Source organism: Dreissena polymorpha, chromosome 2, assembly GCF_020536995.1.
Source record: "Dreissena polymorpha isolate Duluth1 chromosome 2, UMN_Dpol_1.0, whole genome shotgun sequence".
Lineage (NCBI taxonomy): Eukaryota > Metazoa > Mollusca > Bivalvia > Myida > Dreissenidae > Dreissena > Dreissena polymorpha.
In genome coordinates this window covers 2,057,240-2,073,212 of record NC_068356.1, presented here as the reverse complement: position 1 = coordinate 2,073,212, position 15,973 = coordinate 2,057,240, and the positions used below count along the sequence as shown (strand labels likewise).

The following is a 15,973-nucleotide window of genomic DNA, read 5'->3' as shown; positions in this document are numbered from 1 at the left end:
GTGGTCGAGAAACTGATAAAACACTGGATCAGCAGACGATTTATTCCATAAATCAATCGTATGAGTCCGAAGATAGCCGTTGTATCACGATTGCGATAAGATAGCGACGTGTCCAGTAGCAACGGCTACGATTATCGAGCAGTTATGCGAAAATGTTACGGCGCTATAGAAAGGCGGCTGTAACTTGGTCAATAATGATCCGATTTTTATAAAATAAAGTTTCAAAGAAACATGAGTAATTATGCTTTTACATAATATCGATTCTATTAACCTAAAATAAGAATTTATAATGCTGCGATCGTTGAAGTAATAGCGCTATAAAAATTTCCCAATCGCGGCGAGAATGCCGTTGAATGATTTATTTGAAAGGCTTTTGCTGATAAAATTTTCTTGTATACATCTTTAATTCAAACATTTAAAACCTTATAAAATAATATTATTTCAAAACGGATAGATATATATGTGGACACATAGATCTAGGTCTCTGATAAAAACAACATTACAGTAAAATAAATGCTATGATCGTTCGATCCAAAAACGGTTTCAGTTAGTCTTATTTCAATATTGATTATGTGGATTTTTTCAATTTTTGAATTTTCTATTTTTTATTTAGATCTTATTCATGAGTTATAGGTTATTAAAGTTTTGTTTGTAACCAATTTTTTTTTCTATTGGTAATTAATAAAAGCTCTAAGTGTCATGGACTAGGATTTCGCGAAAAGAATAAAAAACATTTCACGCGCGTGTTAATTGTCGGATCAATTAGCGAACTGAAGGAGATGTTATGTTTGTATGAAAAATGACAAAGGTTTCCACAATGAACCAAAGCACGTTTGACGACAGGTGTGTACAATAAGGTATAAGAGCTAAAAATTGTACCAATGCCAAAATCCCTAAAAATGAACAATTTTCTCCAGTTTGTTTAATTCAAACCTAGATAAACATATCACCAAGCATAACAATCTGACTTTATTTATTTGGGATGAAAAATGAAAAAGTTGATCAAAAAGAACAAAAACACGTTTGACAGCAATCGCGTACAACAGAGGAAAAGAGCTTAAAATTGAACCAACATTGTATAAGGCCATATCCTTTAAATTGAACATTTTCTTCTACGTTTTTGTAATTTATACTTAGATTAACATCTCTCCTAGCATAAAAATCATACTTCAACGATTTGGGATGAGAAATAGAAAAGTTTTAAAAAAAAAGAAACAAACCACTTTGGCGACAGGTGTGAAAATGATTGAATGAAATAACAGTATAAAATTGTACAAAGGCAAAATCCTTTAAAATGCCTTATGTTCGTCTACTTTTTATAAATCATACCTAGATTAACACCTCACCTAGCATAATCATCTTACTTTATCAATCTGTGATGAGAAATGAAGAAGTTTTTGAAAAAAATCGTTTGGGCCTTTCAATTTTTCAAAAATTATCGAAAATGAACAAATCCATTGTTCTTTTTCAAACTCCGATAAATTAATAATACATAAGAAGAATAACTACCAAAACCTTAAGCATTATCAACAAAGAAAATAAAAACTTATTTTTATTCACACAAAAAAAATATTCAATATGTCTGTTTGCGGCGACCGACTTTGCCCATAATTGATTGCTTTAAAACAAAATGGCCGAAAGTAGCTGGAAGGTCACATAACCCCAAACCGGAACTCCTGTTTTTAGGGTTACATGGCAGTCAGTTTGATACTTAGCACACATTGTTGAGTGCATGCTGCCTAGGATTTGTAAAATACATTGCAAACGGTTAGTTTTGGTATCAACTTGAAAGAATATGTGTAAGCAATAAGAAAATAAGCCATTTTTGTGCTCTACTTTTTGTGTTGATGGTTCCCGGCTTTGAAAGTAGGTCATACCATTTGAGCCCAAAATGGTTGTCTGCACAGCTGTCAAAACCGGTTTGCCTATTCTTAGGTAAATATTTTGAGTAAGCGCGTATAGAATTTAATGACATGCATTTTTTTCAAAAGAGTATGCATTTATCTTTCCAATGATGTATGGATAGTGGGTATGCGCTTGATCATAGTAAAAATTGATATCGAACTTCAACTATTTTATATGTAATATAGAAGGAAATTAATTGCGCATGCGTAAACTGGAACAGGGAAGAATCTACAGGTACACCGGCATCTCCAAAATCGATGTCACGTTTCCCGCGTCCGCCGTTAGATATTATCGCATATCACTATCGCGAAGACGAGAGTTTCCAATCTGTGTTATCTATAGGTCTTTGATTTTATTAGCTCGGCTGTTTTCGGAGAAAACCCGAGGTATTGTCATAGCCAGCTCGTCGTCCACCGTCCGCCATGCTAACACCTTAATATTGGCTCTAAAATCAAAGTGCTTCCACCTACAACTCTGAAACTTCATATGTAGCTGCACCTTGATAAGTTCTACACGCCACACCCATTTTGGGTCACTAGGTCAAAGGTCAAGGTCACTGTGACATGTAAAAAAACTGACAAGCTTTATAAATTTAAAACTGCACCCGCAGCCAAGCGTTGGCATCGTTATGCGGTGCTCTTGTTAACTTGTGGAAACCTTATTGAATTGCTGAATTAAAAAACAACAACATGGAAATTGTAAATTAATAGTCTTTTGAGATATATATATATATATATATATATATATATATATATATATATATATATATATATATATATATATATATATATATATATATATATATATATATATATATATATATATATATATAATTAGTATATTTTAATGAAATTCACTGAAAGCTGTCACTATTAAATGAATTTATTATAAAGACTATTTAATTTCGTTCGAAAATAGGCTTTTAAAGGATGTGAGCAGAAGAAATCCATCAACACCATAATAGATTATACATATAGTTATTTTCATACTAACTACTTATATTAAATTTGTTGGAAACACATATATACCCCGGTATATATTTTACATTTCAGAATGACACAAAAGAAAAGTTCGTTGTCGTTTCGAAAACACAGGAAATGTCGATCTGCTAAGCCGATTCAATGCGTACTTGTACAACAGTGTACAGTACCATCGCCAGGAAGATTATCAGTCTTCAAATGCAAAGGAAAGCTAACCCCTTGCAAATCGCCTGCTTCTCAAGCTTTTCGATCACCATTGTATAAAGCAATACGGCTGACCAATAGAAATATATTGATTATATATATATATATATATATATATATATATATATATATATATATATATATATATATATATATATATATATATATATATATATATATATATATATATATAACAAAGTCTCTATTAGTCTTGTTGTATTTAAACAAAAACGCTGTATTATTTTTTGCCGAAGCTTTCGACCTCATTTCCGTTCATAATAAAACATCTGAAAATAAAAAATGGCCGCTGATGAAGACCGTGAGGTCGAAAGCTTCGGCAAAAAATAATAAAAATATATATATATATATATTGAAGATCAGATTGTGCATGCAAAGGACGTTGAAACGAGTGATCCGCAAAAAATGATATCGCCCATAAAATACTATGTTTTGTTATTTATTACATTTATAAACAAGTCAAGTTTTTTTAGGATTTCTTTAAGAGCGCGTTTTGGCATAATGCATTTTACTACAATATTTCCGTGAACTGTTAGGAACTATTTTCCAAACATAAAGCTCTGAAAAATTGATTTTACAGAATAGCCCACACTTGATTTTCTTCTTTGTCTAAATAGAAAACAAGCGTCGTGGTAGAATTTCAAACACAGATATATGTTTCGGTGTAAATGTGCAGGAACATGCATTATCATTTAATTAATCTTTTATGAATATTTTCTGATTTACGAAATATTCCTACTGTGTTGACTGTGTAGCTTCTTTATTTGGAAAGTAAATAAAACAACAAAATATTCTCCCGTTTACGTATTTCTTTTTTTGAACAAATAATTTTCACTCACACACACGCACAGGCGCACACACACTACTTGAGTGAAGCTCTCCGAATAAACCGTATTGAAAAAACACAAAGTAACATTAAATCTGAAAGCAAAAAACTTTATTAATTATGAACATTATAAAAATGAATAGTCAATAAATATATCTTAACATGAAAACACACATATTATTAGTTGAATATCACAACATAATTTTGAAATAAAATGTAGAAAGAAATCACAGATAATCAGAATGAAAAAATTACCAATAACACATACATATTGCAACAACATTTCAAAAAGAAAAAAACACAAACAACTAAACTTCGCTCTCGAGTTAAAACTTTCTTGTTCAACCTGCAAAAATCATTGAAATGTTATATAACCAAGCACCATTTACGTATTTACAAAGTTTCTCAAGTAAATATATTACTTTTAAAGTTTAGAGTTATAGGATTGAAGGAATAATTGCGTTGCATAAAAATACTAAAGTACAATGCGTCCGAACATCTATGTAAATTTAAGCAAATGAATAATCTGCCAAAGCGTTTCAAAAAGTGACACGGGAAAATTTGAATGAATGCATTGAGATATTGGGGTTAATACATTCGTATATTCGTACTATTGTAAATTTCTAGTATCACCAAACAATTACTGTTAATACCATCAAAATGTTATACCAAAAATCAAATTGAGATAAAGAAAAAAGTGTGACGGAAGGACGGACGGACAACTCTAAAATAGTGTCGCTCCGCATTTGGAGGGAAAAACAATATACCTCCGCTTTCGGGTGGAAAACGAAACAAAACAAGGTGAGATCATATTAACAGTAAAATGTACTACCGGTAACAATGAAAATAAACATTGAAAATATAACAGAACTTAATAACACAAATAGCGTGCATCATTATTATTATCTTAACAATATGCACATTTAATTGGCATGTTTCTTTGCCTTGTGTTTTGACAGACTGCTTCTGTGTCTGTAAGACTTCCGACATTTGTCACATGTTTGCATTTTTAAATCACTATGAATATGCATGTGCGCCTGTTAGTCCACCCTTTCTTTCAATTCAGCCCCACACACATCACACCGGAATCTTACGGATGAGTCGTCTCTTCTTCGGTTTGTTAGATCTGTCTTTGTGGCAAAAGTTGCACAACAGGTTGGACAAACATGTTGTCTCGTGTCCCCATGCGCACTGCACCTTAAAAATGAGTTCACAAATGAAGACACTATAACATTCGTTCTAATTTGAAAGGAACATGTACATTTTGATTGGCCTATATATATGCATTTCCGACTGAATTTTAATCTTGTGAACTCCAAGCCACATATAGCTTATCATTTGTTTGTTTCTTGTCTTTTTTTAATGCTTTATTTTGTTCGAAAAACTTCTTTAATTTTATTGGAATTAACACATTTGACAAAACATAAAACAAATCGATTACATTTCTAAGGAATTAAAACCCAAAGCTGGGATCAAGCTCACGACGTCGGGTTCAAATGAAGAAATATCAAATTACCGATTTATACGCAACTGTTAATGTTATACAGAATATTAAACAGTATATTTTAACAACCAGAATAATAGAGTTGACAATTTCCTCTTAACATGCCTCGATACTCTCAGACAAAAAAATTCATATTATAAACATACATTATTTACTAATCGTATATTCTTCATTTCATAGTTGTTGGGGCCCTAATGTGACAGAGTCCATTTAATTTAAGGAATTTTAAATGAATTAGTGTGAATATGAACATGTTCAAACTTATTAAAAATGCCGGTTAATGCCACTTGCTATTTACTTAACAAATACTTACATGTGTCTGGTGAGGTCCTCTTTTGTACTGAATTGCTTCTCACAGCAAGAATACTTTGACAAGCCGCGGTGCCTGTCCTCGTGCCGTTTCAGCCCCACGTGGTTTTGAGGGCCTCTCCGCAAAAACGACACACATGTGACATCTGAAAACAGGCCCCGTGTTCACAAAACGATTTTGCAATTGAAAAACGATTTAAACTGACATTGATTTTGTTTTTGCCTATCAACTACAATGGCAATCCATTTTCAATGACAAGTAAAATCGATTTTCGATTGCAAAAAATGTTTTGTGAACACGGGGCCAGGTTTTATATTATACCGATTAAACACTATGCATCGTGTTCGGAAACTTAACACAGCTGATATATAATGTAAACAAATAGTTCGAAGATATAGACTTTGGATAATTTAAAATAATATAATGTTTGCGGGATAATTATTTATTATTTCAATAAGCAGTTAAACATGAATAAGATTTAGAATTTAAAAATGGTCATAGTAAAATATAGTGTAGCCAGTTTATGGCAATTTTTATAACTTATAACAGCGGGCGACCACTCTTGGGAAAATTTACATGTACAACACGCACACGTGTGTCGCGCTCGCACCATATGATTTTCCATATTCGGTAAGGAACGTCAAATTTCTAAGGGACTTTTTCACTTTTCGTACGTATTAATTTATACAGCATAGTAGCAGTGCTTACGTGTGCGTGGTTATAAATACTATCAAGCTTCTAAATCTATTTTTAACATTAATATAACACTTTTTAAAGTAAATGTCACTATATAAGAAAAACATAGTAATGGGTGTCCCTAAAAGGTAGAAGGAAAACACTGCATATATTCGTCTACTGCTGTTTGCATATTTTTGCAACTGACGTTTGCCAATCCTAAACGTACTACTGACGTTTGTCATATTTGTTTTCACTCTGTAAACGTATATTTATTATCCGGTACATATTTTTGTTTGTTTATGCATAGGCATATGTAATATATATGTTCGTCCGGTAAAGTATATACAGTTCTGTGATCGTTAATTTTCGAGAACACTGACTCTTTGTAATTTTACTACTGACGTTTGCTTCTTAAATGGAAATGTGTGTCGAAGTGTTCTCGAAAACCAGAGCAACACACACAACGCGTGATATACCGATCGAAAGCTATATGCATGCCATTATTGCCTGCACTAGGTCGTATGAAAGTCCGAGGATGATCAGCAAAGATATTGGGAAAAAACCTACCTTACGCGGCTGTTTGTTGTCAAAATATGATTTGTGGCCACGTGAGAATATATGTTCATTCACTGTGAATGTAATATTAAGCAATGTAAAACGTGCTATAATTTGAATTTATTTGTGTTAAAAGAATCGTCTACGTCTACGTCAACGCATTCGTCATCGTCTTCGTATGTATGGGAAATAAATCGGTAAAAAGACGCATGTCTCCATGATATGTTCCACATGAACTGAATAACTTACAATTAATGTTCACTAGGTTACACACTATCTCTTGATGGATATAGTCCTCGCATTTCTTTGCCGTTATGGTACGTTCAGGCTTTTGTGGCTTACGGTAGCGTTCAAAAGAAATGGTCGGTTCGTGCCCTTACACCGCCTTGTTCGAGAGCGTCAACCTGTGGGCACGTCAACTGTCTTGGAGTGGTGGGAGCTCCAACTTGTGTAGCATTTCTGTGACTTAACCAGGCTGTCTGACACGGTAGTCTCTGGTGATGAACCTTGCGGCATATCACCAGACACCCTCATGCGGTCAATGTCGATATAGCGGAAAGGGTCCCATACAACAATCGCATATTCCAGTTAAGAACTTGGTAGGCATTTTTGGCAGTCTTAAGGACATAGACTGAGGTTGCTTCTGAGAAAACCAAGAGTAGAGTAAGCACGCTTTGTTATTTGGTGATGGTTTTCCATTCCATGTCTTCTAATAAAGTAAAACTAAGGTAGTGGTTTTCTTGTACTCTTTGGGGGGGGGGGTATCTATTTTATTATTATAGAAGCAGCTAGATTTGTGTTTGGGATGTAGAAGATAAAATTTCTTTGCGTTGAATTCCATCGTCCATTTGTTGGCCCATTTCTGAAGGTTATCTATGGCTTATCCAATCTATACCTCGGATTACTCATATCAAATGACTTGACGTGGTCGAATCATATAACAAACATTTGCAAAAAGGCGAACTCAACGCTCGGATTTCTTAGACAAAATTTAAAACACTGTCCACTAAAACAGCTTTTATCGCATTGGTTCGATTTCATCTTGAATATGGTTCAATCATATGGGACCCCTTTCTTAAAAAGGATATTGACAAAATCGAAAAAGTTCAACGTCTTGGTGCTCGTTTTATAATGAATAACTACACATCCAAAGAAGAAGGATGTGTTACAAATATACTCACTACTTTAAAACTGAATTCACTTCAAGACTGGCGCGTCTAAAATCTTTTGGTGATGCTCTACAAGATCGCACGGGGTATGGTGCCGGCAGTGGACCCAGATGAATACATGACATCTAAACCTCAACGAAGAACTGTCAAAGTAAAAACTTACTCCGACTATACATCGTCGAACATTTTAGACCGACATATTACAAAAAACTCTCGTACATTCAAAATTCCTAGTGCTCAAACAAATCAGTACAAAAAATCTTCTTTTTTTTCCTTTTTTTTCGTGGAAACACTTGTGTTGTGGAACCATCTGGACGAAAGTGTGGTGCGCAAACAGACAGTCGAGGGTTTTAAACAAGCCCTCCCAGATCACTTCTGAAGACTCCTCCCCCGTAGAAATATACGAGAAGTGGTCCATCTACGTATACGAACAGATACAGATACAGAGGTCATTTTGTAGATATGCACGTTCTTAAAAGAGTTTAAAGGTCTCTAAAGAAGAAATACATCTTCAAAAAGTCGGATTTTTTACTTCATCCTCTTTGGCATGTTGTTTATGTGGCTAAAAATGACGATGTGGCTATTCTGTACTGTAACGATCGACATTGACCATGTGGAAAGGATTTATACATTCCCATTGCACGTGACCCGTGTAAAGTCCAAAATGGCGGACACAGCAGGTATGTTATGAGTTGTTTACTTCAATTTTATCTTATTTGTACATTCAGTTATACAAACGATAGAATGTTGAATATATAAACAGAACGTAAGTGAGACATCAACACATTCATGATATTGAAATATTTAGCCTGATGTAATAATTAAATATTGAGTCTGTTATCACTGAAACTGGAAGACCTGAATTAATTCAATAACTGAATGACGTTGTTTGTCACGTATCCTCCATAGTCCATATAAACGTACTCCCAGAGCCTTTGATAGTTTTTGCTATGGCGGCTCTGGGAGTCCATATGCAACTCTTAATAAACTCAAGCGCAAATCTGCGCTCAGATTTAGTGCGCATCATTAAACATAGTCCAACTCGTTGACGCTCTTAAATATTAAGCTACTTTTTATATTGGTAATATTTGGAGCGTACAATTGGGGAAGAATCAAAGCAATGTCGGAGAGTTTTCCTTCTTTGTCTATATTGTTGCGCAAGGATTTTGTGCGCAACATTCAAGCCCCAATATCAGACACTGAATATCAACGGATTGCTATAATATTTTCATACCTGTGTAGATAATTCATTTCTCAATAATGTTCCATAAAAATTATGAAATGACACTTTGAATTTTGCATGCCAGAGCAATTTAAATCTAACCATATTTCAAATTTTCAATATCTCTAGATTCGCTCGCTGTGTAGATATAAATCGATTACACGACCTCGATGTAAAGCATCTTGTTTAAATGTGAAGAATAAACCGCGGAAAATACAGTTTGCGTTTGTCTGTTGTGAGTGCAGAGCGTTACATAGTAAAGTGTTATTATACTTTTCTGGATTAATTGAGCATTCTTGTTTTTGTCTAAAGTGACAATTAAAAATTTGCAAGTTCTGAAATAAACAACATCTTTTATTTTTATACGGTACATAAATAATAGTGATACAGATCGTACAGTATACCGTCCTATGTAACGTAGAATGTAAGTACATATAACAACACAGATGGAGGTGTGAAAAAGACATGCATAACAAGTTGCTGAAACTAAGAAGAGTGAATAGAAACTGCACCATACATGTATCTGTTTTGAACATATGCTTATTAAATCTACAAAGATGAGCATACTGGATCAACTAATAGGTAAAAGTCGGGTTTAAAGGCATACATGCCATACGTCCCGATCTCGGCGGGACAGTCCCGCTTTTGGGCCCTTTGTCCCGCCGTCCCGCCATGAGACGATTTGTCCCGACATTCGTAAAAAACGATGTAAGGTGTATAGGTTTCCAATAAAATTCGCTATTCAAGCTCTGTTTCGCTAACACTTAACACCGCTAATCCCTTTATTGCCCTCCAATTAACAATCCGATTCTACTTATCGTGTGTACCAGTGTTGTTTATGACACCTTATCAGCGATTTATCGGCTAATTATTGATTTCATCAGGCATTCACACCATGGTGGTCTTCAAGATAGTGGTCGCTTATTGCTATCGATAGTTTTATTATAATGAAATAAATGTTGAAAATGTGTTTATTTTGTATTTGTTTGAAACGGTTTACAAAACAATTGTTTTGTAAAATTAACGCTACGTCATAAATGAGTCTTTTACATTCAATGTTTAGTTCCAATATAGCGGGATATTCCGAATGTGCAATATACCAAAATCGCAACAAACAGTCCAATAAGTGATACCCATCCTGTCTAGTGTAATTGTAATAAAAACAACGAGGTGCTATGCATGACAGTTTGACCCTACTCCAATTAAGCCGCGGCAATTGACAAGTAACAAACTGCGCATGGATACATGCTTAAAAAAACATCGCAACAAACAGTAAAAGAGTTACCCATCTTGTCTTGTGTTATTGTAATAAAAACAACGTGTTGTTATTCATGACAGTTTGACACTACCCCAATACAGCGCCTGACAATTCACAATTCAGTTTAATCTGTGTATATAGGAAGAAAACAAAATACGAAAATGTGTACGGCCGCGCATTCCGTGTGTAACTGATGTAACTGTTCGGTAGATAGTGTACTGTAACCCGTACTTTCAGTCAACTGGATAGCCTCCCCTGCGTTAATGTTTGCCATTGATATTAATATAATGACTATTGTTGTCGTAATGTTCTAGATTTTGTACTCTTAAACAGATGAATATTATCTTCGTTGTTTGCTATTGTCTTATTTAATAAAACTGTTATTGTTATGTTTAAGATTTCATGCTTCATATCAGATGTTTTATGTCTTGAATAAAAGTATCAAGAGTTTTTGTTAGTACTATACTGACTATAGTAAACGTGAAATGATAGATCGTTTTAGGTGTCCTGCTTTTTGGTCAAATGTCCCGACAATTTTTTATGGAATGTCCCGCTTTGGACCTAAAAAATTATGGCATGTATGTTTAAAGGTCATGTTTAATAAAATTACGCGTACACGTTACACCGTAATGCATTATTCTGATTGGTTGATATTTAAATTAATTTAAATCAATTTCATAACATGTCGAGAGGTCAGTGATTGTAGTGCGATCTAAGCAAAAGTTTAACTCAAGAATTTATGCCTTTCTAACTTCAATTCGACGATATTTGAGGTAAAAATGGATTTCTGAACTAAAACGTTATGAGTTGGTAATGTTATTTTGAAGTTGTACACAAATTGATGAAAATTCAAACTTTCTAGTGTCCAACACATATTTGACTTCCCTGATAAGACGTTCCAAAGAATTTAGCCCATATAAAAAGTATCTCTAAATTCTTTGTGCGTCTTATAAATAAGACTATACTAAACAGACGTTGTTCGATACCAATTATGGAAAGGGATGAATAAACTTCATAAACACATTAAGTTTACCTGAATAGCAGCCTATGGACGTTATCAATTGCATGCAACCTAAAAAACACATCGATATTGCAACACACTATTCTTGCTGTCATTTTCATTTTGAAATTTCTAACAGTGTAAATATTGGACGACTCAAAACATTGTTATTGACTTAAAGCGTACATCAAATATCACAATCTGGAAAATATTGGTGTAATGCTACCTAACCGTGAGCGACATGTTTTGTCGGCAACATTACAACAGTTCCCAATATGGTCGATAGAGCATACGAAAGAATAACAAAGTAAATAAAAAGCAATTATTTGTTGCTTTTATGGTATCATTTGCATAAGTTTGTGCTTGAAACAGGTAATCATTGATAAGTTGTTGCAGTATCAGTGTTCCTAAGCCTTTGCAGTGGTGATGAAATTTTGCACCTTTGGACAATAGACAGCGCATTGCAACTCTCAGTAACCCTTTGGGTTGTAAAGCTGAGAGTTGAATTATTGCAACTAGTATCCTCCAGTAACCAATAATGCCCCGTTTGCGCTCAGGATTTTGATTTATTAAGTATATTATAAAAACGACTAACAGAATTTCTTAATTAATGCAAACAATATTATAAAACAACAAACGTTTTAACTTCAAATATTTTAAATCACGTTTAAATCATTGTAATCTTGGTTAATTAACAACATTTTTCACCACACTAATATTATTATTCTCACTGCAACAGAATTTACTACTTGCACAATGACCTATTTATTGTGATGTCACACTGAAAAAGAGAGTATCCCTTATTCTCATACTCATAGTATCAGCCCTCCTCAAAGTATCGTGACTTGAACGAAAAACTCTCAAGAAGTGCTGGAACATTTATATTGTTTCAATATTAAGAAATTTTAATTTATTTGATTTTATCAATGACTATTACAACAGTCATTATCATGATTTCTAGTGTTCATTGGAAAGTAGGTCATTCTCTACTTTGCAATAGACAAGAATGCAGTGACTTGATGGTGACTTCTGGTTGCAACATAATTCCGTTTCTAACTTACTGCAGTTGTAAAAACAAAGTGAATCCATCGTTTTAGGTAAGACTAAACAATTATCATTTTAAATTATTGAAATAATTTGTTTGATATGTTTGATAACTTTTTTAAATACATATTATATTGATTTTGATGTGCTGTCAGGCGTAAGAACAAGTTATTTTCAATACACATTAAACATTTTTTAAGGTGGGTGGGGTAAAGTGCATTGATGTATTTTTATTGAAAACTAGAATTTGGTGGAGAATTTAACTATTATACTAATACAGCTGTAAAAAACATTACGTTAATAAGCATAATAAGTATCTGATGATTTTTGAGAAATTTATTACATTTTACATGCTGGGTGACATGGTAAACAATACTGTCATGTAATGTTACTGGATATAACTGTAATTTTTGTCACAGTGCAGCTAATCTTGTAATTTGTATTTCCTTAAAAATACTGGTCTGATAAGTAAATACTACCAAAGATTACAATTTATGTGACTGATTGTAAATAATAGTTTTTATTTATATAACTTAAGATAATTGTCTATTTTAAGATATTGGAAAACAGAAACCATGGATGGAAGCCAAGTTCTATTACACCTAAGAAGATTCAACATATCAGACAGGCCTCTTGCACTCCACAACCTAGAATAGCAAATGACTACAAGAGTCTGATAACATATATAAACATAAACATGTCAATGTACATGTACTCCGAAGAGATGCACAGCCAAGAAACATCTTTTGCTGGACAGGATTTTATATGATTTAAGTCATCAGTTTGTCAAGCTGAGATGAATTATTGCGTAACTAGAATATAACAAATGTTTAATCCAGGGTGATGCTTTGATTTTCAAATTATGTAACACACACTTATTTAAGTTTGTTTATGGATTAATAGTAGCTTTATCAACTGTTTTATATGCCGTTTATTTTTTAATAAAATGTTTAAACAAATAAGAAAATATGAGCAAGAGTTTCGTTTTTCCATGAAGATACTATTTTTAGAACAAGCACATGCGAATAGTTACAAATCCTAGCAACTAGTCAGAAGGGCCGATATTATGAGAACAATTGCACGTTATACAGATTACAACAGGTAGCTAAGTCCTGTATTTTGTCAAAACAATGTCAATGTAAATGCGGCTTTTGTTGTTATGTCCAAGAATACACATCAAACTCTAAATTGACATATAACACATGCGTGTTTTTTGTATTTGTTCACTTCCAAAACTTCGTATGTATTAATGATACTATGGATAGTCATGCTTCTTTATTTCAATATGCATTAGGCGAACTAAACTTAAGAATTTGCTTCACTGAACATCTTTTTATAAACTTAAACAGTTTCTTTTCTATTCGCCTTTCTTCTTTTTAGCAACATGGACACCTAAAATGCTCTCAAATAAACATTGTTCTACAAACTTTTTTTGTTTTTTATATGTTTTTTCTAGGTTTTGGGAGAGGGTAGTAGCTGGAGGGAAAGGAGTAGCATAGGGGCGGGGGGGGGGGGGGGGGGGGGGGGGGGTTGAAATTTATGCTGAGTGCCTGTGATTTAAGTTGAAGTAATATTTTGAAATGCAAATATACCTGTGTTTTCCTTCTTTTGTTGTATTTGTTTCAATTCTGAAATTTGAAAAGTCAAATCACACATTTGCAAAAATGTGTTGCTTTGTATTTGTACCACCCAATTCTAAATTTATTAAGATAATAACTCTATAGCTAAGTTCTGGGCTACATGTACCATAACTTCAAGTGTGGCTTTTTATATTTTCAGACATTGCACATAATAAACATGTCTAGTTAGCACTTAAGAGCCTGTTTGCTGAAGTTTCTCGTGCTAGGAACTGTAGAAAGAAAAATGTGATCCTATAATTTGCCAAGTTTACCTTCTACCATAACCCGAATTCAATGACACCTCAATTCTATGTTGCTGTTATTCAAATTCACGTGGTATTTAATGGTGAACGTTTTTAATTTGTTAATGTAAAAGAGTTTCAATTACAAAATAGGTTGTTTAAAAACGTTTTGATATTTTAGATTACAAATGCAATCACCTCTGGCTTTGTGATTGTTTGAGTAATTGCTAATGGCCTAACTTGAGCCCCTCTTCTAAACAAAATATATACCAACATTTTACTTGACATATATTTGGTACATACATTAGACTATCATCCATATCATGTTTAAAAACCAAGAATACATTGTTAAACATTCTTATATGCAATTCTGTGCAATTTTATAGGCAAGAAACTGTGTACAGGCTTATCAGGGATAACACTTTCTGCCTAAACTAGACATTTGCCAACAAGATATTCTCTTGAAACAAAAAATATTATAAAAGTGGAAAGTGTCGTCTCTGATTAGTTTGTTTGGACTGCACAGGCTAATCTGAGAAGACACTTTACGCACATGCATTTTACCTCCTCTTCACAGAGCACGGCCAAAATGTTTTTCTTAATGTGTTAATGTCTCTCTCTGGCTTTAGGCAGCAATCCTTTCGCTCGGTTGAGGACCCCTCTACAGGTGGACGGTGAAAAATTTCACTTCTACAGTCTTCCTGCTCTCAAAGATAAGAGATATGGTAAATGAGCAGATTGTTTTTCATTTTGTTTACCCATTTATGCCTAGTGGACTCTCCCATCCTTCTGAATTTGATCAAACTTAGGGATGTCTTGTATATTTATTTCTATATAGTCAATATTGTATTAAGAGACCACTTAAGGGAGTAATCAAAAGTGGTCTCTTAATAAAATGGTCTTTAAATAAAAAAGGCCATTCTGGAAGAATGCTTACCCTCAATTTTAATATATATGAAGAATAATCTCTTTTGTCAACAATGATTTTAACTTTTATAATAAAATGAATATAAACACAATGCATAAACAATATTTTACTTATAATGTGTATTTTTTCACTTATTATAAATTCAGGGGTGTCAAAGTTCAGGATTATTCCTGATTTCAGGATTTTGGCCCTCAAAAACTGCTTTTGATGTTAATATAAATTAGAGGATTTTTGTTGTGGTATTTAAAGATTTTTGTCACAAAATGTCATTTTTAACATAAATTATTTAATTTGACATATTGTTAACACAGTTAACATAATTAAATGAATAATTAACCCTTTTTTGGCACTGGCCCCCCACATGCTAGGCTTAATTTCAGGATTTTAGATTTTGGCCAATTGACACCCATTTAAATTATCATTTATTATAGATGAATTGTGTGTACATATTTATTTGCAAAAACAACATAGACAAGGAAATATTTTTCGCGTTTTTTTTTCACCTGACACA

The 15,973-nt window shown here is 33.3% G+C and overlaps 1 protein-coding gene and 1 long non-coding RNA gene across 3 annotated transcripts in view; one reads left to right on the top strand and one right to left on the bottom strand.

The window, feature by feature from the left end:
* Window positions 1-3,947: 3,947 nt before the first annotated feature.
* On the bottom strand, window positions 3,948-15,235 carry LOC127865610 (uncharacterized). Its single transcript, XR_008042692.1, has 3 exons — window positions 15,099-15,235; window positions 5,751-5,892; window positions 3,948-5,130 (listed from the first exon to the last, which is right to left on the bottom strand). It is a non-coding gene; the product is annotated as an uncharacterized LOC127865610 (long non-coding RNA).
* Window positions 8,703-15,973, top strand: part of LOC127865609 (cytoplasmic aconitate hydratase-like) — a 76,645-nt gene continuing 69,374 nt past the window's right edge. For both annotated transcript variants that reach the window (XM_052405479.1, XM_052405477.1), the window contains exons 1-2: window positions 8,703-8,829; window positions 15,164-15,259. In XM_052405479.1, the coding sequence (XP_052261439.1) occupies window positions 8,706-8,829; window positions 15,164-15,259 (220 nt within the window). In that variant the 5' untranslated portion in view covers window positions 8,703-8,705. The remainder of the gene's footprint in view (window positions 8,830-15,163; window positions 15,260-15,973) is intronic.